The 18,793-nt window shown below is 40.1% G+C and overlaps 2 protein-coding genes across 13 annotated transcripts in view; one reads left to right on the top strand and one right to left on the bottom strand.

Annotated features, from left to right (window-relative positions):
• The first annotated feature begins 8,111 nt into the window (after window positions 1-8,111).
• Window positions 8,112-15,077, top strand: LOC113667909 (uncharacterized). 6 transcript variants are annotated; one of them, XM_089199188.1, is made up of 3 exons: window positions 9,480-9,535; window positions 11,363-11,464; window positions 13,467-15,077. In XM_089199188.1, the coding sequence occupies exon 3, from the start codon at window positions 13,475-13,477 to the stop codon at window positions 14,651-14,653; it is 1,179 nt and encodes a 392-aa protein (XP_089055314.1). In that variant the 5' UTR covers window positions 9,480-9,535; window positions 11,363-11,464; window positions 13,467-13,474; the 3' UTR covers window positions 14,654-15,077. The 6 variants fall into 6 exon arrangements, with proteins under 6 accessions (XP_089055315.1, XP_089055311.1, XP_089055314.1 ...); XM_089199186.1 differs by lacking the exon at window positions 9,480-9,535 and adding an exon at window positions 10,689-10,845; XM_089199189.1 differs by lacking the exons at window positions 9,480-9,535; window positions 11,363-11,464 and adding an exon at window positions 8,112-8,281.
• Window positions 15,078-16,271: 1,194 nt separating this feature from the next.
• LOC113667904 (uncharacterized) overlaps window positions 16,272-18,793 on the bottom strand; it is a 33,067-nt gene continuing 30,545 nt past the window's right edge. For all 7 annotated transcript variants that reach the window (XM_089199166.1, XM_089199171.1, XM_089199165.1 and 4 more), the window contains 3 exons: window positions 18,367-18,398; window positions 17,875-17,979; window positions 16,272-17,757 (listed from right to left, as the gene is read on the bottom strand). In XM_089199166.1, coding sequence (XP_089055292.1) covers window positions 17,393-17,757; window positions 17,875-17,979; window positions 18,367-18,398 — 502 coding nt within the window. In that variant the 3' untranslated portion in view covers window positions 16,272-17,392. The remainder of the gene's footprint in view (window positions 17,758-17,874; window positions 17,980-18,366; window positions 18,399-18,793) is intronic.

Here is an 18,793-nt window from a genome sequence, read left to right as displayed (position 1 = left end):
AGAACAATGGAATAATCACGTGAAAAAATGAAAATTCATGGTTGAAACCAGCAAACCGCTCGAAGCATGGGAAAACGCGTGACCAAATGGCATTTGGTTTTAGTCTTGAGTCTGATTGGTTGAAAAAGTGGCGGAAGCTTTCTTGATCAATCACAGAGTGAAGCCAACAAAAATTGAAGTAAACATGGTTTTCTTTCGGTACACAATTGAAATTTGTTTACAACGACAAGAGAAGAATGAATTGATTTTCAAATTAGGAAAATACAGGGAAATCAGATATCTAAAAATATTAAGGCTTTACATGCAGGGCCTGAACTCGTTCCTACTGGTACCAGGTGTGCGCGTTGTGAGCCAGGAAGCCATTAGTCGATCCTACAGTGTGGTAACCAGACATTTTTTGCGGTTAATTTTTATGAACAACTAATGGTTAAAATTTGTCAATTTTTTACGCCTAACGACTAGACTTTTTTGGCCGTTTCACGGCTAAGGGTTAACCTTTGGTGGTGGCCCACAACTGTCACGGCAAAAGAAATAACCTCGCGGCAAAAGAAAAAGACTCATGGCAAAAAGAAGAACCTCAGGGCAAAAAGGAAAAGACTCACGGCAAAGGAAAAAGAATTTTGCTGTGAGTCTTTTTCGTTTGCCGTGAGGTTATTTCTTTTGCTGTGAGTCTTTTTCTTTTGCTGTGAGTCTTTTGTTTTAGCCATAAGTCTTTATCTTTTTGCCGTGAGGTATTTTCTTTTGTTGTGAGTCTTTTTGTTTTTGCTGTGAGGTTTTTTCTTTTGCCGTGAGGTTTTTTCTTTTGTTGTGGGTCTTTTTCTTTTTGTTGTGAGGTTTTTTCTTTTGCCGTGAGTCTTACTCTTTTTGCCGTGAGGTTTTTTCTTTGGCTGTGAGTCTTTTCCTTTTTGCCGTTAGGTTCTTCCTTTTGCCGTGAGGTTCTTTCTTTTGGTGGTGAGGTTCTTCCTTTTGCCGCATTGTGGGCCACCGTATTAACCCCTTGAGAGTTTGGGAACTCGTGGAAAGCTTGTGAACCACTCGCCGGCTCGTGATTTACAAACTATCGTATGGGTCTATTGCTTTTATAAAATACAGTTAAAATGTTTCAGTTTTAATATGGGTTAAATAATAAACGATAGGTACCATAAAATTCCGGTTATAAGCCCTGGGCTTATACAACTCCTTAAGAGGTTTTAGGTGGGCTAGCACTTATAAAGGGAGGGGGCTTATGAGCGGAATTAAAAAAAGTTTCGAAATGAGCCACAGCAGCGTTAATCGATATACCTTTTTAATTTTACTAATTTTTAATTAAATTTTGAAGCCTCATTATAAATCAAATTAATTTCAATTTTAGGAACAAAATCAAAACTTAACATCGTGAACGTACTAACCGGAACGCAACAAACCGGAAATTAAAAATTATAATTCTAGATCATGACGGCGAGGCTTCCTGCGCTTAATTCTCTTGGTTAATTTGACGTCATCATAGTTTACTGAGTGACCTGGCTTTCTGCTTCGGACTCGTCGCCATCATCGATCATCGTAAACGTCATTGTCTGAGTCATCTTCCTCAAGACGAAACTCTACATCATCTTCAAGGACTTCATCAGGTGATGGCATCTAGCTTGTGGTCGGGAATCCCTTCAATGTTAATTTCATTATTGTCCGATCCACTAAGATCCAAAGAAATTCCGCATTTCTTGAAGCTTCTTACGATGGCTTCTTTGTTCTGACTCACTTCCTGCATCGTTCTACCCACCCAATTGGTCAGAAGAAATCGCCCGTTTAATGCAACCAGTTTGTCTTCAGTACACAACTGCAAATTTTGTGTTTGAAGTAGAGGGTCTCAATGGGGTGATGGCTTTTACGGCTATCGGTTAAAATTTTGGCCAATTTCCGGCTAACGGTTAAAACCTTTCCATTGTTTCCACCAGATATATTTTTTACGGTCAACTTTTTTTACGACTAACGATTAAAATTTGTCAATTTTTACGTCTAACTGCTAAATATTTTGGCCGTTTTACGGCTAACGGTTAACCCCATTGAGACCCTCGAAGTAGTGCAGGGTTCAGCAATAGTACTTAATATTAAGAAAACAAGGAAAACTAGAGGGGGGCTAATATCCGGGGTAGCTTATAATCGGATGAATATTTTTGTTTTCAAGTAGATGGGCCTATAACCAGGTGGGCTTTAAGCTGAGGAGCTTACAACCGGAATTTTACGGTATTTGACCGATCAGGGCGTTCGTAGTGCATTCCTCATGTTATCATGAAAAATAAGAACTTCGCTTCTGTAAACAAAATAATCGAAATGTGTCCATGCACTTAAAATATAAACTTACTGAGCACTTCAAATTCCACATTTTTGTTTACCAATTTGATTGAGTGAGAATCTATTTCTAATACACCATTTGCGCACCTTGAGGAGAGCTTCGTTAATCTCTTCAATAATAGACACATTCGGCTAAAAAGTCACGTGACTTGAATAGGGTGTTTACATCAGTTCAAAATGGCGGCTGTACGCTTCTGTTGTCGAAGTCATGTGCAGTGCTGTTCGTGTTATTACTTTATTGAGATCAGAAATTGGTCAAAAACCTTGAGAAATTTCCCTAAAATCCGTATTTTGACTTGTTCAGACTGGCTGGCACAGGGACGAAAGGAAAAATGCCGGTGAAAAGAGCTAAAAGTTTTTTCGAGAAGGGTTTGTTTATGATATTTACACGTGCGAGGAATCCGGCGATTTTTATGTGAAAGCACGTTGCTATCGATCGCTTCGTAAGAGTGAGGATCCGCATTATTTAGCAATAATTTTAAAGGAACATAATGATAAGGCAGCAGTTTCCAGAGCACATTGCTCTTGTAAAGGAGGAAGCGGTAGACACTGCAATCATGTTTCGGCATTGTTATATCAACTTAATGATTATTCATGCTTAGACATTAAAATATCCCTATTGACGTTACTTATGCTAGTCGTCCTCAATCGTGGTATATCCCCAGGGCTTCTTCCATCTGCCCTTTACCTGTGATGTGGACTCATTATGCCCGTGCTGAAACCGATCGTGATGAAGAAAGAAAGAGAGATCCTGTCAAATTTAAACTGCACGATGCAAGAAGCCTTGCCACTAGAAAAGGTCTTCCAAAGTGCCATGTGATGGAGCAGGTCGATATTCTGAACGGAAAGAAATCCCTCCTCCATTTCCTTATATATTAAGTGATAAAAAGAATCCTTTCTAATTAACACAGTATTTGGAAATATTCCGCTTAGTGCTTGCTTGGTATATCAGTTACAAGACCATGGTCGACCCAATACAAGGTTTGTTATTAACCGCACAAGGGGCAATTTTGTTGCAGACAATGTTGCTGTGCAGTGTTCTGAGTTTATTGATCTCCCAGTTGGTATTGACAACAAGACATCCTTTGATTTTACTGAACTGAACATTTTAAACCAGCCTGACCTGACTTCTTTCTTCACTGGCCACATAGTCATAGATGAAAGTGAATCTAACTCTTTGGAACAGAGAACAATGTTGCAAGGTGAATCAGCTGAATGGTTAAAACAGCATCAGTTCAGACTTACTGCATCAAATTTTGGAAAAGTCAATTCAAGGATTCAGAGGTATTAAGAGTCAATGCTGAAGAGTATTTTTTGCCCCAAGGATTTGTCTAATGTACAAGCTATTTCACATGGGAAGGGGGAAGATGAAAAGATGATCCCCCTTTAGGATCAACACCAAGAAGACACTTTAATGTTTAATGTTGTGTGAGATTTATATGTACTGTAACTTTCACTGTGCTTCTGAAGTGCACTTGGGACTTCAATCTTCAGTTCAGTTGTGTAGTGTTTGTTCCTATTTGGATAAATACCTTAGCTATTACATAATCTATATTCTATTGGCTAGCACACCCTTAACCGCAGCCACGTGATTATGCTCATATATCATTGTGTGTAATTAACTTCATGGTATTCTAATAAAGCAGTTGTGTAGAGCACTTTGTCTTCGCGCACTTTACTCTATAGTAGTACATGACGAACCCTAATACACGACAACTGGCGACGAGGATGGCTACTCTTGGAGCGATTGAGTTCTTTAACCCCAGTTCAGAAGACTGGAACGCATACTGCGAACGTTTCGATGAATACGTGATCGCGAACCAAATAAAAGAAGAAAGAAGATTTGGGCCACGTTCCTGAGCTCAATAGGCAGCGAGACCTACAACATCTTGAGAGATTTACTAGCCCCGGTGAAGCCATCTAGCGTAAAGCTTACATATTTGGTCACAACTTTACGAGATCACTATGAGCCCAAGCCGATCGTCATCGCGTAACGTTTTAACTTCCACAAGCGCGAACAGCTCGAGGGGGAAGGTGTGGCGGCGTACAGTGCAGCCCTAAAGAAGTGTACAGAACACGGCGCATTTCTAGAGGAAGCCCTTAGAGACTGATTCGTCCGTGGCCTGAGAAGCAGACAAATTCAGAAAAGACTTGCCAGAAAGTCTCACATGGAAAACAACAGTAGAAATGGCGTTGGCAATGGAAGTTGCTGATAAGCAGGCCAAAAACTTCAGGAATTCGCCTGCAGATGGTGGCATACATCATGTGAGATCACCGCATCCGCTAAAAGCGACAAAGCCAAAGAGACCGTGTTTCCGTTGTGGCGAAGACCACATGCCTCAAAAATGCCGATTTAAATAAGAATTATGTCGGAATTGTAAGTCAAAATGGCATATCGCCAAAGTTTGTAAGAAGAAAGCACCCGCATCCTCAGGTGGTTACGCCCATGGATCACGTTCGAATCAAGGTGGGAGAACACAACCAGTTCTGTACGTGGAGGACGACATCCTTCAAAAAGAGCCAAACGACAACTTCAAACTATTTCACCTTCACCAGGAAAAGCCTGAACCATCCATCATGGTTCCTGTAAAGGTGAATCGTGTAAGCCATTCGATGGAGTTGGACACTGGTGCGTCAGTTTCAATCATGTCCGAGGAGGCATGTAGAAGACGGTTCCCGAAAGTTCCGTTAGAGGAGTCCCAAATCAAGTTGAAGACTTACACAGGAGAAGCTTTCGAAATCATCGGACAAGCACTGGTGGAAGTAACATATTAAGATCAGACCACCAAGTTACCGCTCCAAATTCTAAAAAGAAGCGGAACAAACCTATTTGAAAGGAACTGGCTAAAGAACATTAAGTTAAATTGGGGATCCATTAAGAAGATAAGTTGTGAGTTAGATAGCATGCTATCTAGACATCAATCAGTATTCAAGGATGAGCTAGGTACTATGCAAGGCGTTAAGGCTACACTATTAGTCAAGCCCGAATCAAAACCGAAGTTTTTCAAACCGCGCCAAGTTCCATATGCTTTAAAAGGAGCCATCGAGCAAGAAGTAGATCGCCTAGAAAATATCGGAGTAATCGAAAAGGTGCGCTACTCAGAGTGGGCGGCACCGATAGTTCCTGTCGTTAAACCGGATAATTCAATAAGAGTTTGTGGGGATTATAAAGTCACCGTCAATTCCGTTTTGGAGATTGACCAACACCCGTTGCCAAATCCCGAAGAGTTATTTGTTGAATTAAGTGAGGGAGAAAAATTCAGTAAGCCAGACTTATCCAGGGCTTACCAACAAATTCTTTTGGATGAGGATTCTAGGGAGTATGTGACCATAAATACTCACAAGAGTTTATATAGACCCACTCCTTTACCTTTTGGAGTATCCTCCGCGTCAGCTATCTTTCAATCAAAAATTGAGCAAGTACTCTAGGTATACCAGTGGTCGTTTGTAGGGTGGACGATACTTTAATATAGGAGAAAAATGATCAAGAGCATTTAGTTTATCTGAATGAAGTTTTGGCGAGGTTGGAAGACGTTGGCTTGAGGTTAAAACTTAGCAAGTGCAAATTCATGCAGCCAACTGTTGAATATCAAGGTTATCGAATAGATGCGCAAGGAATACATGTGACCGAAAGAAATCGAAGCCATAAGAAAGGCGCCCGCACCCGTAAATCAGCATCAGCTGGGGTTATTCCTCGGAATTATCAATTATTATTCAAAATTCATCAGTAACTATTCGACTATCACCCATCTGTTAAACGAGTTACTGAAAGACGGAGTCGAATGGAAATGGTCTACAGATCAACAGAAGTCGTTCAATCAACTCAAAGACAAATTGTCCAGCGCGCCCATTTTAACACATTTTAACGAGAAATTACCGTTAAAACTCGACACAGACGCTTCACAATATGGCATCGGCGCAGTAATCTCGCACATATTATCGTCCGGAGAAGAGCGACCGATTGCCTATGCTTCGCGTACGTTATCCAAAAGCGAGCGTAATTACGCGCAGATCGAAAAAGAAGCACTCAGTATTATTTTCGGAGTGAAGAAATTTCACCAATACTTGAGCGGAAGAAAATTTCTTTTAGTTACGGACCACAAACCGTTAACCACATTGCTGGGACCGAAGAGCGGTATTCCAAATCTAGCAACCGCACGATCACAAAGATGGGCACTACTGCTCGCCGCGTACCAATATGCTCGCCGCGTACCAATATCGAGTATCGTTCGACAACTAAACACGCGAACGCCGATTTTTTATCCCGCTTACCGATACACAGCGACAAAGCAAACGAAGAAGTCGATGAGGTCAGACTCATCACCTTATTGCAATCGAGTCCTTGCCAATGAATGTCGATCAAGTTCGCAAATCGACACGCACCGATCCGGTTTTGTCAAGAGTACTACAGTACGTGATGACAGGTTGGCCAGATAAGCAAATTACACCGGAAATCACACTGTATTTTAGCAAACGTCACGAAATTACAGTCGAAGATAGTTTCTTATCGTGAGGAATTCGAGTAATAATTATACACTGGGCACCCAGGTATTGTCCGTATGAAGTCACTCGCGCGACTTCACGTTTGGTGGCCTAATCTTGACAGGGATATAGCCACAATCGTACGGAAATGCGACAACTGTCAGAAGTCACGTAACAAGCCCCAACCGGCACCCTTACACCCGTGGGATTGGCTAAAAATGCCGTGGCAGAGAATGAACATCGATTTTGCAGGTCCATTTATGGGTAAAATGTTTCTAATTGTCGTCGATAGCTACTCAAAATGGTTTGAAGTAGAGATAATGCCCAGCATCACTAGTGAAGCGACAATCGCAAAGCTTCGCGATATATTTGCCCGGTATGGCATTCCACAACAACTCGTGATTGATAATGGCTCACAGTTCACTCCGGAAGAATTCTGTAAATTTATGAAAGCAAACGGAATCAAGCACACCCTTGTTGCTCTGTATCACCCTCGATCCAATGGCCAAACAGAGCGTTTTGTTCAAACGTTCAAGCAATTTTTTAAGGCGGGAGGAGCGATTCGATTATGCAAAGTTTAGCGCAATTTCTTTTCAGTTAACGAACGACACCAAATAATACTACAGGCGAAACACCAGCCGAGTTGTTCCTAAATCGTTGATTAAGAACGAGGTTAGATTTAGTGCGTCGTGGCCGCGGTCGGAAAGTATTTGACAGGCAGACGGATCAGAATGCCAGACACTATAAGATTAGTAAAGGAAGAGAATTCACCCTTGATGAAGAAGTTCTGATGCAAAACTTCCGTGGTGAGCCGAAGTCGCTTGATGGCATCGTTACGGAGCAGACCGGTCCGGTCTCCTATAAGCTTCTGGTCGGAGAACAACTTTGGAAACGCCATGTTGACCAAATGCACCAAAAGCATTTCAGCAACAAAGATAGTAAACCAGAAATTAGTGCAACACATTCAAACGATACCACTGACATCCAACTGCTAACCCTCCGCAAGCGGAAACCGCGGAAAAAGCCACACTAAAACCAAATGAAACTAAAAGTAGCGAAAATAGCAACGATGAAAATACGCACGCAGCCGCGACAGCGCAACCTCAACCTCAACCACGCTATCCAACTCAACAGCGTAAAGCACCGCAGCGTTTAGGATTTAATACATAATGATTAGAGTAACTGATTACCAAGCCTTTGAAATAAGTGTGGGGGAATGTAGTGTTTGTTCCTATTTGGATAAATACCTTAGCTATTACATAATCTTTACTCTATTGGTTAGCACGCCCTTGACCGCAGTCACGTGATTATGCTCATACATCATTGTGTGTAATTAACTAATAAAGAAGTTGTGTAGAGCACTTGGTCTGTGCACGCTTTACTCTATAGTAGTACATGACGAACCCTGATACACAACAAGTTGCATCAATAATCACAGTGTTATTTGGATACTTCACCAAGAATTCTGCAGGTGCGTTTTGTAAAATAATATCTCTTTGTGGTGACATACAGGTAGTTTATCCAGGTAAGAAATATATTATTAACCGTACTCGGCAATATTAAATCTTTTTCCCAGATCAACGACGCTTACACCCATTCGAAGTTTCATTAGCAAAAGAAGGTACTCATCCTCAACAGGCAGTTTGTATACTCCAGGACGCGTTAAACTAATGTCATTTTGTTCTTCATCGTTGAAATCATCTGGGTCGTTATAACCACCATCAAACATTGTTTCTGTATCAATGACAGTATTTTTTCTTGCTTCACTAACCCAGTAAAACAACAGTTTTATATCTAGGTTTGGCAATAAATTCTGTAACGTTTTCATGAACTCACCATGAGAATTAAATCCAGTAAAGTGAGTAAACATCTTTTCCTCCTTCTTAGGCGTCGTGCATTTCGAAAGTAAATGAGCTACAGAAAATTTATGTGAGCAAGGAATTCGCCAATGATCATCTGACGAAATGTTAATGTCATCCTCAAATGTTTGTGTTTTTCGTGAAACTAAACCCATGTCTTTTTCAGAGCTGTTCAGTTGTGACAGGGTCGCCTTCTCCCTCAGATGCAGTGTCTGTTACTTTATCGTCCTCAGTTCTTATAGACTCCAGCTCTTCTATAACAGAGCGTCTTTTCTCAGACTGATTTTTATCTTTATTCCACGCAAAAATCGAAGGAACTGCACCGTCCTTGAGTCGTTTTTTCACTGAATAAGGATTCAGGTAGTCCTCTATCACAAAGTGTTCGCCGCATATCTCGGTGTGCTCGTTGACGTTCAAATATCGAGGATCCCGTCTCATTTTCGTAATCCAGACAGACAATAAGGTCGGCCGATCTAGTGGTAATTTATGCCATGAAAGACCCTTTTGATAAGAACTATTATAGCATCCTCCGGCGCAACAATAGGGAAGCATGGTTACTTCTGTTTCGGTCAAGCTACATAGCTTACCAACACATGTGTTTGTCGTTTTACTCAATCCAGGTCACGAGACAAATGAGCGCGCGTTAGCCGAATTTGTCTATCATCTGAGTGTCTATTGAGTCATAGTAATAAAAAAACCAAACAACTTTGTATCGCTTACGTAAATTCTAGTTGGACAGGAGCGTGGGGCCTTTGGCAGGTAATTAGCATATGAATTGAGCTATAAGGAGCCTTGGATACTGCTCTGTATGACACATCACATTTGTCTAGTACCTCGAAAGCTTAATCGGAGAGAATCTGCAAAAGGTAGGTGTTTTTATCCATCTTTTTCTAATTTCTGTGCGATCTTAACTGGGGGAATTTTATTTCTTTTCCTCTCAATGTCATGAAAACTTTTATCAGGTGTTCAGCACCCTTTAGAGCCGGACTAGAACTTAGTAGGCATAACTTCTTCACTTCTATAGATCTTGAATGATTAGCATCCATAAATTCATACTGAACGAAATCGAGGGATAATGCTACACGCACCGATTTTGAACCGGTTTCCTTCGCCGAGTTACATACGACAATTCTTAACTCAAAATTAGTGTGGCACAAGTCTTCTTAAGGCGGTTTTTGACATATAACAAAATTGGGCAACGAATTGTGGTGTTTGAAATCGTTCTGCGCTTCACGTTACTCGAAACCGATTGTCGAGTTGACCACGTAAAAATCGAAAACCTTCTGACAGTAATTGATTATTTTTATATCACAACAAAACTAGTCTAGTAAGCATTGAAAACGTAGAAGCTGATTCTGTCAGAGGCATTGTTGAATGTCTCGCCTACACGTGCACATGTCAAAGGCTCTGCAGTACCCCCAAAAGTAGACAAAAAATGAAATACAAATATTCATGGCTATTGATTGCCAAAACATTAAACATACCTACTGTTGTGTCAGAGGGTTAATTTTAAGGACGCAGATAATGAAAATAAAAGGAAAAAAAAAGAGTAGTGGCTTCAACAATCAGCCATCAAATGGCCCAAAATTTAACCTTCAACCGTCAAAAAGGATGAATTTTTGCTGTAAGCCTTCAAATAAACAGCTCAGTATTAACCGTCAATCGGTTGGAAGGTTGAAAGAAGTTCTACAAGATACCCCACCCCTTGAAACCCTCAAGAAAAATACAGACAACAGACACGTGGTCTTGACCTTGGGGGAACGATCAAATCTTAAAAAAAACATTACCATAAAGGAGAGAAAAAAACTGGTGGTTTACCACAGTCTAACAAAACTGAGAACACCCAAAGCCTGAATACTGATTATGAAAAAAAAGTGGTAAAATTTCTTTCAGGTGTGGGACAAAACATTAAAACCTTCCCACGCACGTGGGAAAAACCTGCAGACTATTTAAAACATCTGCAGGTATTAAAAAAAACAATTTTCCATTTGTCACGAGCGTGGGATGAATATCAAGCACTTTTTATTGAGATACGTGGCACATTTTCAACTATTTGTAATCAAAAGCTTTTTTTCAATGATAGTTGGCCATCCTTGCTATGACATAGTACCCGTAGCTAGTAATTTGATCCAAGCGCGATTTAGGACGCACAAGATCCAAGAAAAAAAAGTGAAAGGTATTGTCTAACTCACAAAAACGCGTCTTTAAATTTTCGTCTCCATGACCAACGGAAACAAAAATATATTTATGTGCACGTAAATTTTAGGCACAGCCTAATACATAGAAACACATTGACATTATTTGAATGTTACCTAGCACTAACAGGAAATTTAATTAGAAATTGCATATTCGGTATATCCTTTTCCCCTTGAGTCCGTCTGTACATTTACTATGTCAGTTATCATGGAGCAGAAAAATAGATATTAAGCAATGACAAAAAGCATTTTCTAGTAAACGCGAAAATGTTTCCTAGAAGAAAGTTTTAAATTAAAAAAAAAAAAAAAAAACTCAGTGTAAATCATTTGCTTCTTATACAAAAATTGTCGGGAATTGTTGGTACTCATCTTTCAAATTTGGTTTGCCAAGTTGTTTACTTAATATCTTTGTTATATGAACAGCTTTTCTCGGATGTCATAGACGCATTTATGGATGTTTTCTTTTCTTTAACTCTGTATGGAATTTCGTCTTTATAGTGCTCGTTTCAAACAATTCCACTCGCCGTGAGCCTCAATAGGTGATGTCTTTACGGCTAACAGTTGAGTTCCTCATCTAGTGATTGTACACGAGAGTAGCAGGTAAGACAAAGCTTATCACGGTTCTTCCTCTTACCGTCCGCGTCTCAAAAACGTCTGTGCCTATGTTCCCGGCGAAAGGGACTGGTTATGTCAGAGTTGCCTTGCAACACAATACAGTGACCCTGACCTTGTGATTGGAAGCCCAGCTGACTAAATATTCGGCCAACTCGGTTCCCATGACCGTTTTTGTCGGGAAGGGTTGTTACTGCTAACTTTATAATAATTTGAACATTAATTTTTGTTATAAGCTCAAAACCTCTGCTAAAACGAGGTCGCCCAGTTTTAACCTTAAATGGGATAACAGTAATTTAATTTTTGTTTGCGTAGATGTTGAAAAAAAAAACAAAACAATACAAAAACATAAAAATGTAAAAGAAAAGACAGCATTGATGGTACAGTCAGATACACTTAAAAGTAACGAACTGAGACAAAACTGGTGTTCAAACCTTTAGGCCAAAAGAGAGATATTTATAACGTCCCGTCGCCACAATATCAAGACTCACATTTCAGCACCCTGGCAAGAACATGCTTATCAGCCGGATGATTTCAACTTTATTTAGCTGCATACCAGATTCTTCACTTATCAAGGAAGTGTAGAAAATCTAGAATAGAGAATTGACGAACAGATATTGTGAGAAAAAGGATCAGAACTGATAATATCACTAAACGAAGCGGCAGATTCATAGAAAGATGTTTTTTAAAATCTCGACAAAATTTTCACAACTGTATATGTCCCTATCTCCTCGTTGTTGATAACCAAAAGAGATTTGGACAATCCTTATTGATTATTTTTAATGACAATCAGGATAAAATATATAGCAGTGAAACGAAAAAGAAAAACATATAAGATTATCAAACACGTGAAATTTGCGGGAAGAGCCAAATAGTTTTCAAGACGCCCGCGGTCGCTTGAAGTGCGTTGTCGTCGAATTAAGCCTAGAATATTATGGGTCAGCAGTGTGTACAGTTAATATTTGGCGCAGTAATTGGCAATTTCTGTCGCACAAACGGTTAGAATGTTTCTGTGATGCTTCTCTGATATAATTGTTTTGTTTTTTATAGATATGTTAACTCTTCTAGACGATAATTTGCTTCGCGCATTGTTTTGCAATTTGGTAAATCGGGCTTCTACTAATTACTCAAGATATTTTCGAATTGGCAGCACAATAAACGCTGTCGAAAATTTGGAAACTTGACAAAAATAATTTGTCAGGGAAAAAAAGCCGTGAAACCGCAGTCAAAGCAGCGCTGGACATCAGCAATAATTTAGTAGCGTGCCTAAATACAAACAATGCCGAAGGAAAGTTAATTGCTTAGAAAGGTTATTAATTTACGTTGACGTAAACTTTGTCACCATTTGGCATATTCAGCGAAGGTCGAAATGAATTGCTAGCACCAAACTGTTTTGAACAAAAAAACCGCGCGCGGTGAAACCAGTACGTCACAGTCGTCTCTTAGCAACGGCCAAAGAGAAAGCCAGTTTTCGGCATTGTTCATCACAATGCCGAAAAGAAATTCCTTTTCTTAGATGAAAAATTGGTAAGTAATTATTAAATACAAACCGATTAATGCGCCGATTGAAGTCTAAGCGTCGCTCAATTTTCGACAATTGTTCGATTAAGTGTAGCTCTTTAGAGTTTGATAAACTGAAGCGATTGGGTCAAATCGAACCATTACCATAGCAGATAATTTCATAAACAGGACTGATTTTGGCGCTTTATTTTGTGGTTGAAACGAAATAACCACCCGCCATTTACGCTGATTTATTTATTAATTCCAAAACAGGTGTACGGTAAATAATTTAGGTTATTAACTCTCGTTTGAACTTTTCCACGGCATTCATTCGTTCGCGCGGCAAAAACATACCACGCGTGACAAACAAACATACACAACAATCAATCACACTGCGACCCTTTTTTTGACTTACGCTCATTAATAACCGAGTGGTCTGAAACGCGCAATTCTTTTTTATCCAATTCTAAGCTGACTGCGATTCTTTCAGGCGTCAAGATGGAAACTTCGGCCAGAAGACGAACCAAGGATGATTCGACGGCCAAGGAAAGCACTGGATCCGAAACGTGTCTCGATGGAGCAAGAATGCCGACAGAAAATCCTCCTTTTACGCTGAAAGATTTAAAAGATGCTGTACCGCCACATTGCTTCGAGCGATCTCTCCTTACTTCGAGTTTATATTTACTCCTCGATTTGACCGGCGTTTTCGTGCTGTATGCGGCAGCGTTCTGGGTGTTTAACGCATCTTTGCCGGTTTACGTTCACGCCGTATTCTGGCCGCTTTATTGGCTTTGCCAGGGTTGCGTTGGATTCAGCGTGTGGATTATTGCGCACGAATGCGGTCACTACTCGTTCTGTAACAGCAAGCGAATCTGTGATATCGTCGGGCTAATTCTACACACTGCACTTTTTGTCCCGTATCATTCATGGCGTATATCGCACGCAAAGCATCACCGGAATACCAATCGAATGGACGGCGACCAAGCATTCGTCCCTAACACAAGAAGCTTTCTGAAGTCGGAGAACGAATTAGAATTTCCAAATATCTTCTTCAGGGTTCTTCACATTGTTAAGTACCTAACAATTGGTTGGCCGGCATATTTGTTTTTTCATGCTCGTGGCAGACCTTATAAGGAATATCGGCTGCGACCGAATCATTTCAACCCTTACGCTCCCATTTTCTCTCCTGGTGATTTCTGGGATGTGATCGTGAGCGATGTGGCCTTGCTTGTGTGGATTAGTATCCTGTTCTATCTCAGCGCCCATGTCTACTCATTCGGGTGGTTGGTGTGTCTGTACGTGGTACCCCTTATGAATGTTAACATGTGGTTGGTGATAGTCACCTACCTGCAGCACTCCGATGTCAGAGTACCGCACTACGCCGACGAGGAATGGACTTGGCTTAAGGGGGCGCTGTGCACAATCGACCGAGATTATGGAATCCTGAACTATGTGTTCCATCACCTCACGGACTGCCATGTAGCTCACCACCTGTTTTCTTACATGCCTCACTATCATATGGCGGAGGCCACCGAAGCCATTAAGCCGATACTTGGACGGTATTATGCCTATGATGGCACCCCCTTTTGGAAAGCACTGTGGAATACTGACAGCTACTGTCGATTTGTCGAAGACGGCGGCAAAATTTTGTGGTATAAATTCTTGCCTGAGCATTGATATAAACACTGAAACTGCCAAAGTTTAATTGTACACTATGAAATGCTGATAGTTACAACCGATTTTTTTTAGCAGAGCGGGGAAATGTCTACTAAGTTCTTGTTAAAACAGCGATGAAATACTTAAACTACGATTCGATTCTAAAAACTTTTTTTTACTCAAAGTTAAAATATCAAGATTGGAAAGTTTTTATAATTGGTATTGATTAGCCATAAAGTTTGTGATTTTTTTTTGCTCTCTGATGGCAAAATAAATCTGTCATTAAGTATTTGGTGCGATCTTACGCTATGGAGGTAAATTTCGAAAATTAAGCAGTTCTGTAAGATGATTATTAATTTATGACAGCGAACAAGACGACATTGTCAGCGCTTGTCTTCCTTTATTCATTACAAATGTAAACAATAAAATTCAGGTCTTTTCCCCACTTTGTCTTTCTTTCGAAAATAACGTAAATTTACATTAGGAGTCAACAAACTTTTCATTTTCATCCCTGACACAGGTCCGAGGAATTGGTTGGTTGAGTGCGAGGACACCTCGTGGTTTGTAGAGATAAGCGTTGTTTTAAAAGCTATTTCAATTCTACGCACCGTCAAATTCTAAAACCTTTCAAACAACTACAAGTGATAATAAATCATGAAAGTCACCGGCAATTCGTGCAATTTTTTGCTTTTGTTTCTTATATTACCAGAAAAGTGCTTTCTGGCTCTACTTTGTATGTTCCTAGCAAGTAGTCTACAAATAATTTAGAAAATGCTCGAATATTTCGTTTCAGTTGAACCTTAAGCTATTCAGATACGCGCGATCGAGGCAGATCAGTGCAAGGCCAGTTTAATAAATTTCCTCAGTGTGTTTCATTAATCGCTCTTCAGAAATTGAAATGCTTTGGGCAACTTGTAAAAATGTTTACACTGTAGCTGTCTAAAGAGTGCATTAATGAAATATCGTATCCCTTGTATCATTAGGGAAATCGAAACTAGTGTTATGCATACACTCAGTTCCATCCGGGCAATCGTGATTTGCTTGATCTTTCGAATCTCTGATAATCATTTGGCCTGGTTTGCCATCGAATTGTTCTGATCGCCTGAGTACTGCTTGAAGCCCAATCCATGCTAATGGGTCTTCGATCGAAAATTCACACTTTTTGATACGTTTACCTGTCATTCACGCCGAGACGTCTGTCTGCGAAAACGGAGACATTCGCAGAATGGTTTTTAAAGTTGAGCGCATCTTTTTTCAACCGCTCCGTTTCTTGTATTTTCAAGTGAAAACGGAGGCTTTTAAAAACCAGCTACGAAATATGTGCCACATACATGCACATTCGCTTCCACCTGCATATTTGGGCAATGCAGTATGAACCACAGACAAAAGCGTATCAAAATAAAAGTTGAGAGCAGAACAAAAATGCTAATGAGATTGAAGACATGATATTTCATATGATACGATACGAAGACAGACACTTTTGAAAACGCATTAATGCGTTTGGGGCCTGGTGTAGTCAAGGGATCCCTTCGGTCTTACGCAAAATAGGCCTTAAAAAATGAGAATGTTTCTCCTTGTGAAAATAAGCTTCTCAGTTTCACCAACATAGCACCCAGGACTTTAAAACCACAAGCAACTATTGAGAGTCATTTTAAGAAATCTTTTATAAAATTACACAGGCAAGATATTTCTTATATATAGCTTGTTACAAAATGCCTTTAGGCCAAACAAATGAAACGAAACACGCGTAAAACTTAAAGTTTCTTCACAAATATTCTAAAACACTTCATTTCTAAACTCTACACAACTTTACACAACTGTAGGTTATGGCTCATTCGGAAAAATAAATTAATACACGTTGACAAGATTAGGAAATGCTACCAAAACTCGAAGTCATTCTTAAGATCATTCTAATATTAAGATACCAATCAAATAGAGCAGATCAAATTTAGTAAGGGGCACATATTTTTCTCAGTCGTTTCTCATGACGTCCCAAAACAGACTGCTTGCTCGGGTGAGTCTCGTGAATAATTGTTACCACTAGCAACAACCTACCATTCATTTATCAATAAAGATATTTTGCCGAGATTCCAACGGCCTTTAGATTATCAACACGCCATTCATCTTACAAAGCTTGCTCTTCCCCAGTCCACCAAATAACTACTCTGTGTTATATCCTATAAAACTGGGGACCAAACAGCTATTGGCCTCTTTCAGTAACACAAGAGAAAATATTCATGACGAACACATATACACTGTATTCATAAACAACAAATACGAGAAAAAACTTTATTTACTTACTTAGCGTCAATAGAGCAATGGAGTTTTGAGTGCGTATTTATATCTTATTTTAAGAAAGCGACTATGCTGAGCGGATAATGCATGTCTCTGTGGCATTCTTCATCTACCGAGACGGGCCGTTTCGGAAACTGAAGCGAAAAAAATGTTTTCAATTTGCGATTGTTTTCAGTAGTCTTCACCACGCTATCCAAATATACACTGACGTTCACTTTGTGACGGTTATTATGAGGTTACCAGCCACTGAAAGGCAATGAAAGCTGTTAAGGAGTACGTAATCTTTTATCTAATCGGTCGGGAGGACCAATCTGAATATTCAACGCTGACCGGTCAGCGTGCGTTGGACACAAATTTATGACTAAACAAACCTTGAGCAAAATTTAAAAAAAAAAAAAGGCCGACTGAGAAAAACTCAATATACACTCAACCCGCCTATTCTGCAAGCTAAAACTCAACACAGTGTCACACAACAGAATGATTTGCCACAAAACGTTCGATTTGGCTTCGTAGCTCAGCGTTGGACCGAACTTCAAAATCCGTCAAGGTCTCGTTAGTCATCGGACTACTTCGCTTCTTTCGGAACCAACGACGAATAGCTTTGCGCTCGTAATTGTAACCATCAGATGCTTTTACGGGATCTGACATGATCTTATTTGTAATTGGACAAAGGAATTCGAAGGGTACTTCGGTGTCAAATTCCATTGCCGCTTCCGGTGGAGACGCAGGACTCACTAGCCGGACTTGGGAGGTAGCCGATGGAGGCCTGGGGGGAGCCGACGGCTCAGGAAGATGTTCAACGGTCAGCGGAGGTTTTTCAGGCAGGGGGCCTGAGAGATAATTAATGCAAGAGATTAAATTAATAAATGAACTAGGCATCACTCAAAAAAAAGTGAAAAAAAAAGAAAGGTCTACAATAAAGCCATCTGTAGCTGTATCCAACTAACCGGCTTCTTCCTCTTCGGGAGCCTGTTTCTTTACAGGATCACCTGTCGGTTGAGTGCCCCGTATGGGTGGAAGGACTGCTCTGGAAAGCGGAGCATAAACTGCGCCTAGAAGATATCCACAAAGTGTAATTAATAATAACCAAAAACAAAGACATCTTGCGAAACCTTTACGTATTCAAAGGTTAGAACGCTATTTGGCCAGCAGAAGAGAGTCAAAGTGAAACACAACGGAAACGGTGATGAAACCTTGTGAAAGATTTAATGGACAAAACAGAGGCTGGACGGTGCGATACAAATTTTCTATCCATTTTCTGTTGGAGCACAAAGTAATTGGAATCCGTATTCGCGAGACAAAAATAAGCTCATTCTTAAAGTCTCCAAATAGAGTTTGGAGACTTAGTTTTAGAGTAGATAATTTTAAGACGGCCACTATGTCATAAAACGAGGACAAATTTCGAAACTAGCTTGCTCTAATTTGTCTGAATAGCTTACCAGGAGCAGCAAGACCATTTAACACTAGGGCTCTGCAAGATAGAAACAATTTCAACTATAATTAAAACTAGCTATGGAACAGTGGAGGAGTATCAGGCAAGCGAATCAGGGGCCGTGAACGAAAATTCGTAAAAGACACGCGGCTATTTTCCTCTGTCCAGTTCTGGACAAATCAAAAGTGATAACTGCCTTAAATTATTTTGGTTTACGATATAAATCTTGTGTTGTGTACTAGGTATGGAAATTGTTAATTTTGATTAGATTTGACCAGCCTAAATACGGAGTTCGCTCTTTGTTAAGACGATCCATGAGCTGTTGAAGAATTTGCTTCCAATAAAGCTGTTGAAAGTGTTCAGCAAGTGCAAATAGCAAACGGCGTGATAGTAGCGACAAAGCACGTTCTTTACGCGACCCGACCCAACCTCTC

This window comes from Pocillopora damicornis, chromosome 3 (genome assembly GCF_964200805.1).
Source record: "Pocillopora damicornis chromosome 3, jaPocDami1.2, whole genome shotgun sequence".
NCBI classification, from domain to species: domain Eukaryota; kingdom Metazoa; phylum Cnidaria; class Anthozoa; order Scleractinia; family Pocilloporidae; genus Pocillopora; species Pocillopora damicornis.
Note: the sequence above shows the minus strand (reverse complement) of the source record. Positions and strands in the feature narration are given on the sequence as shown.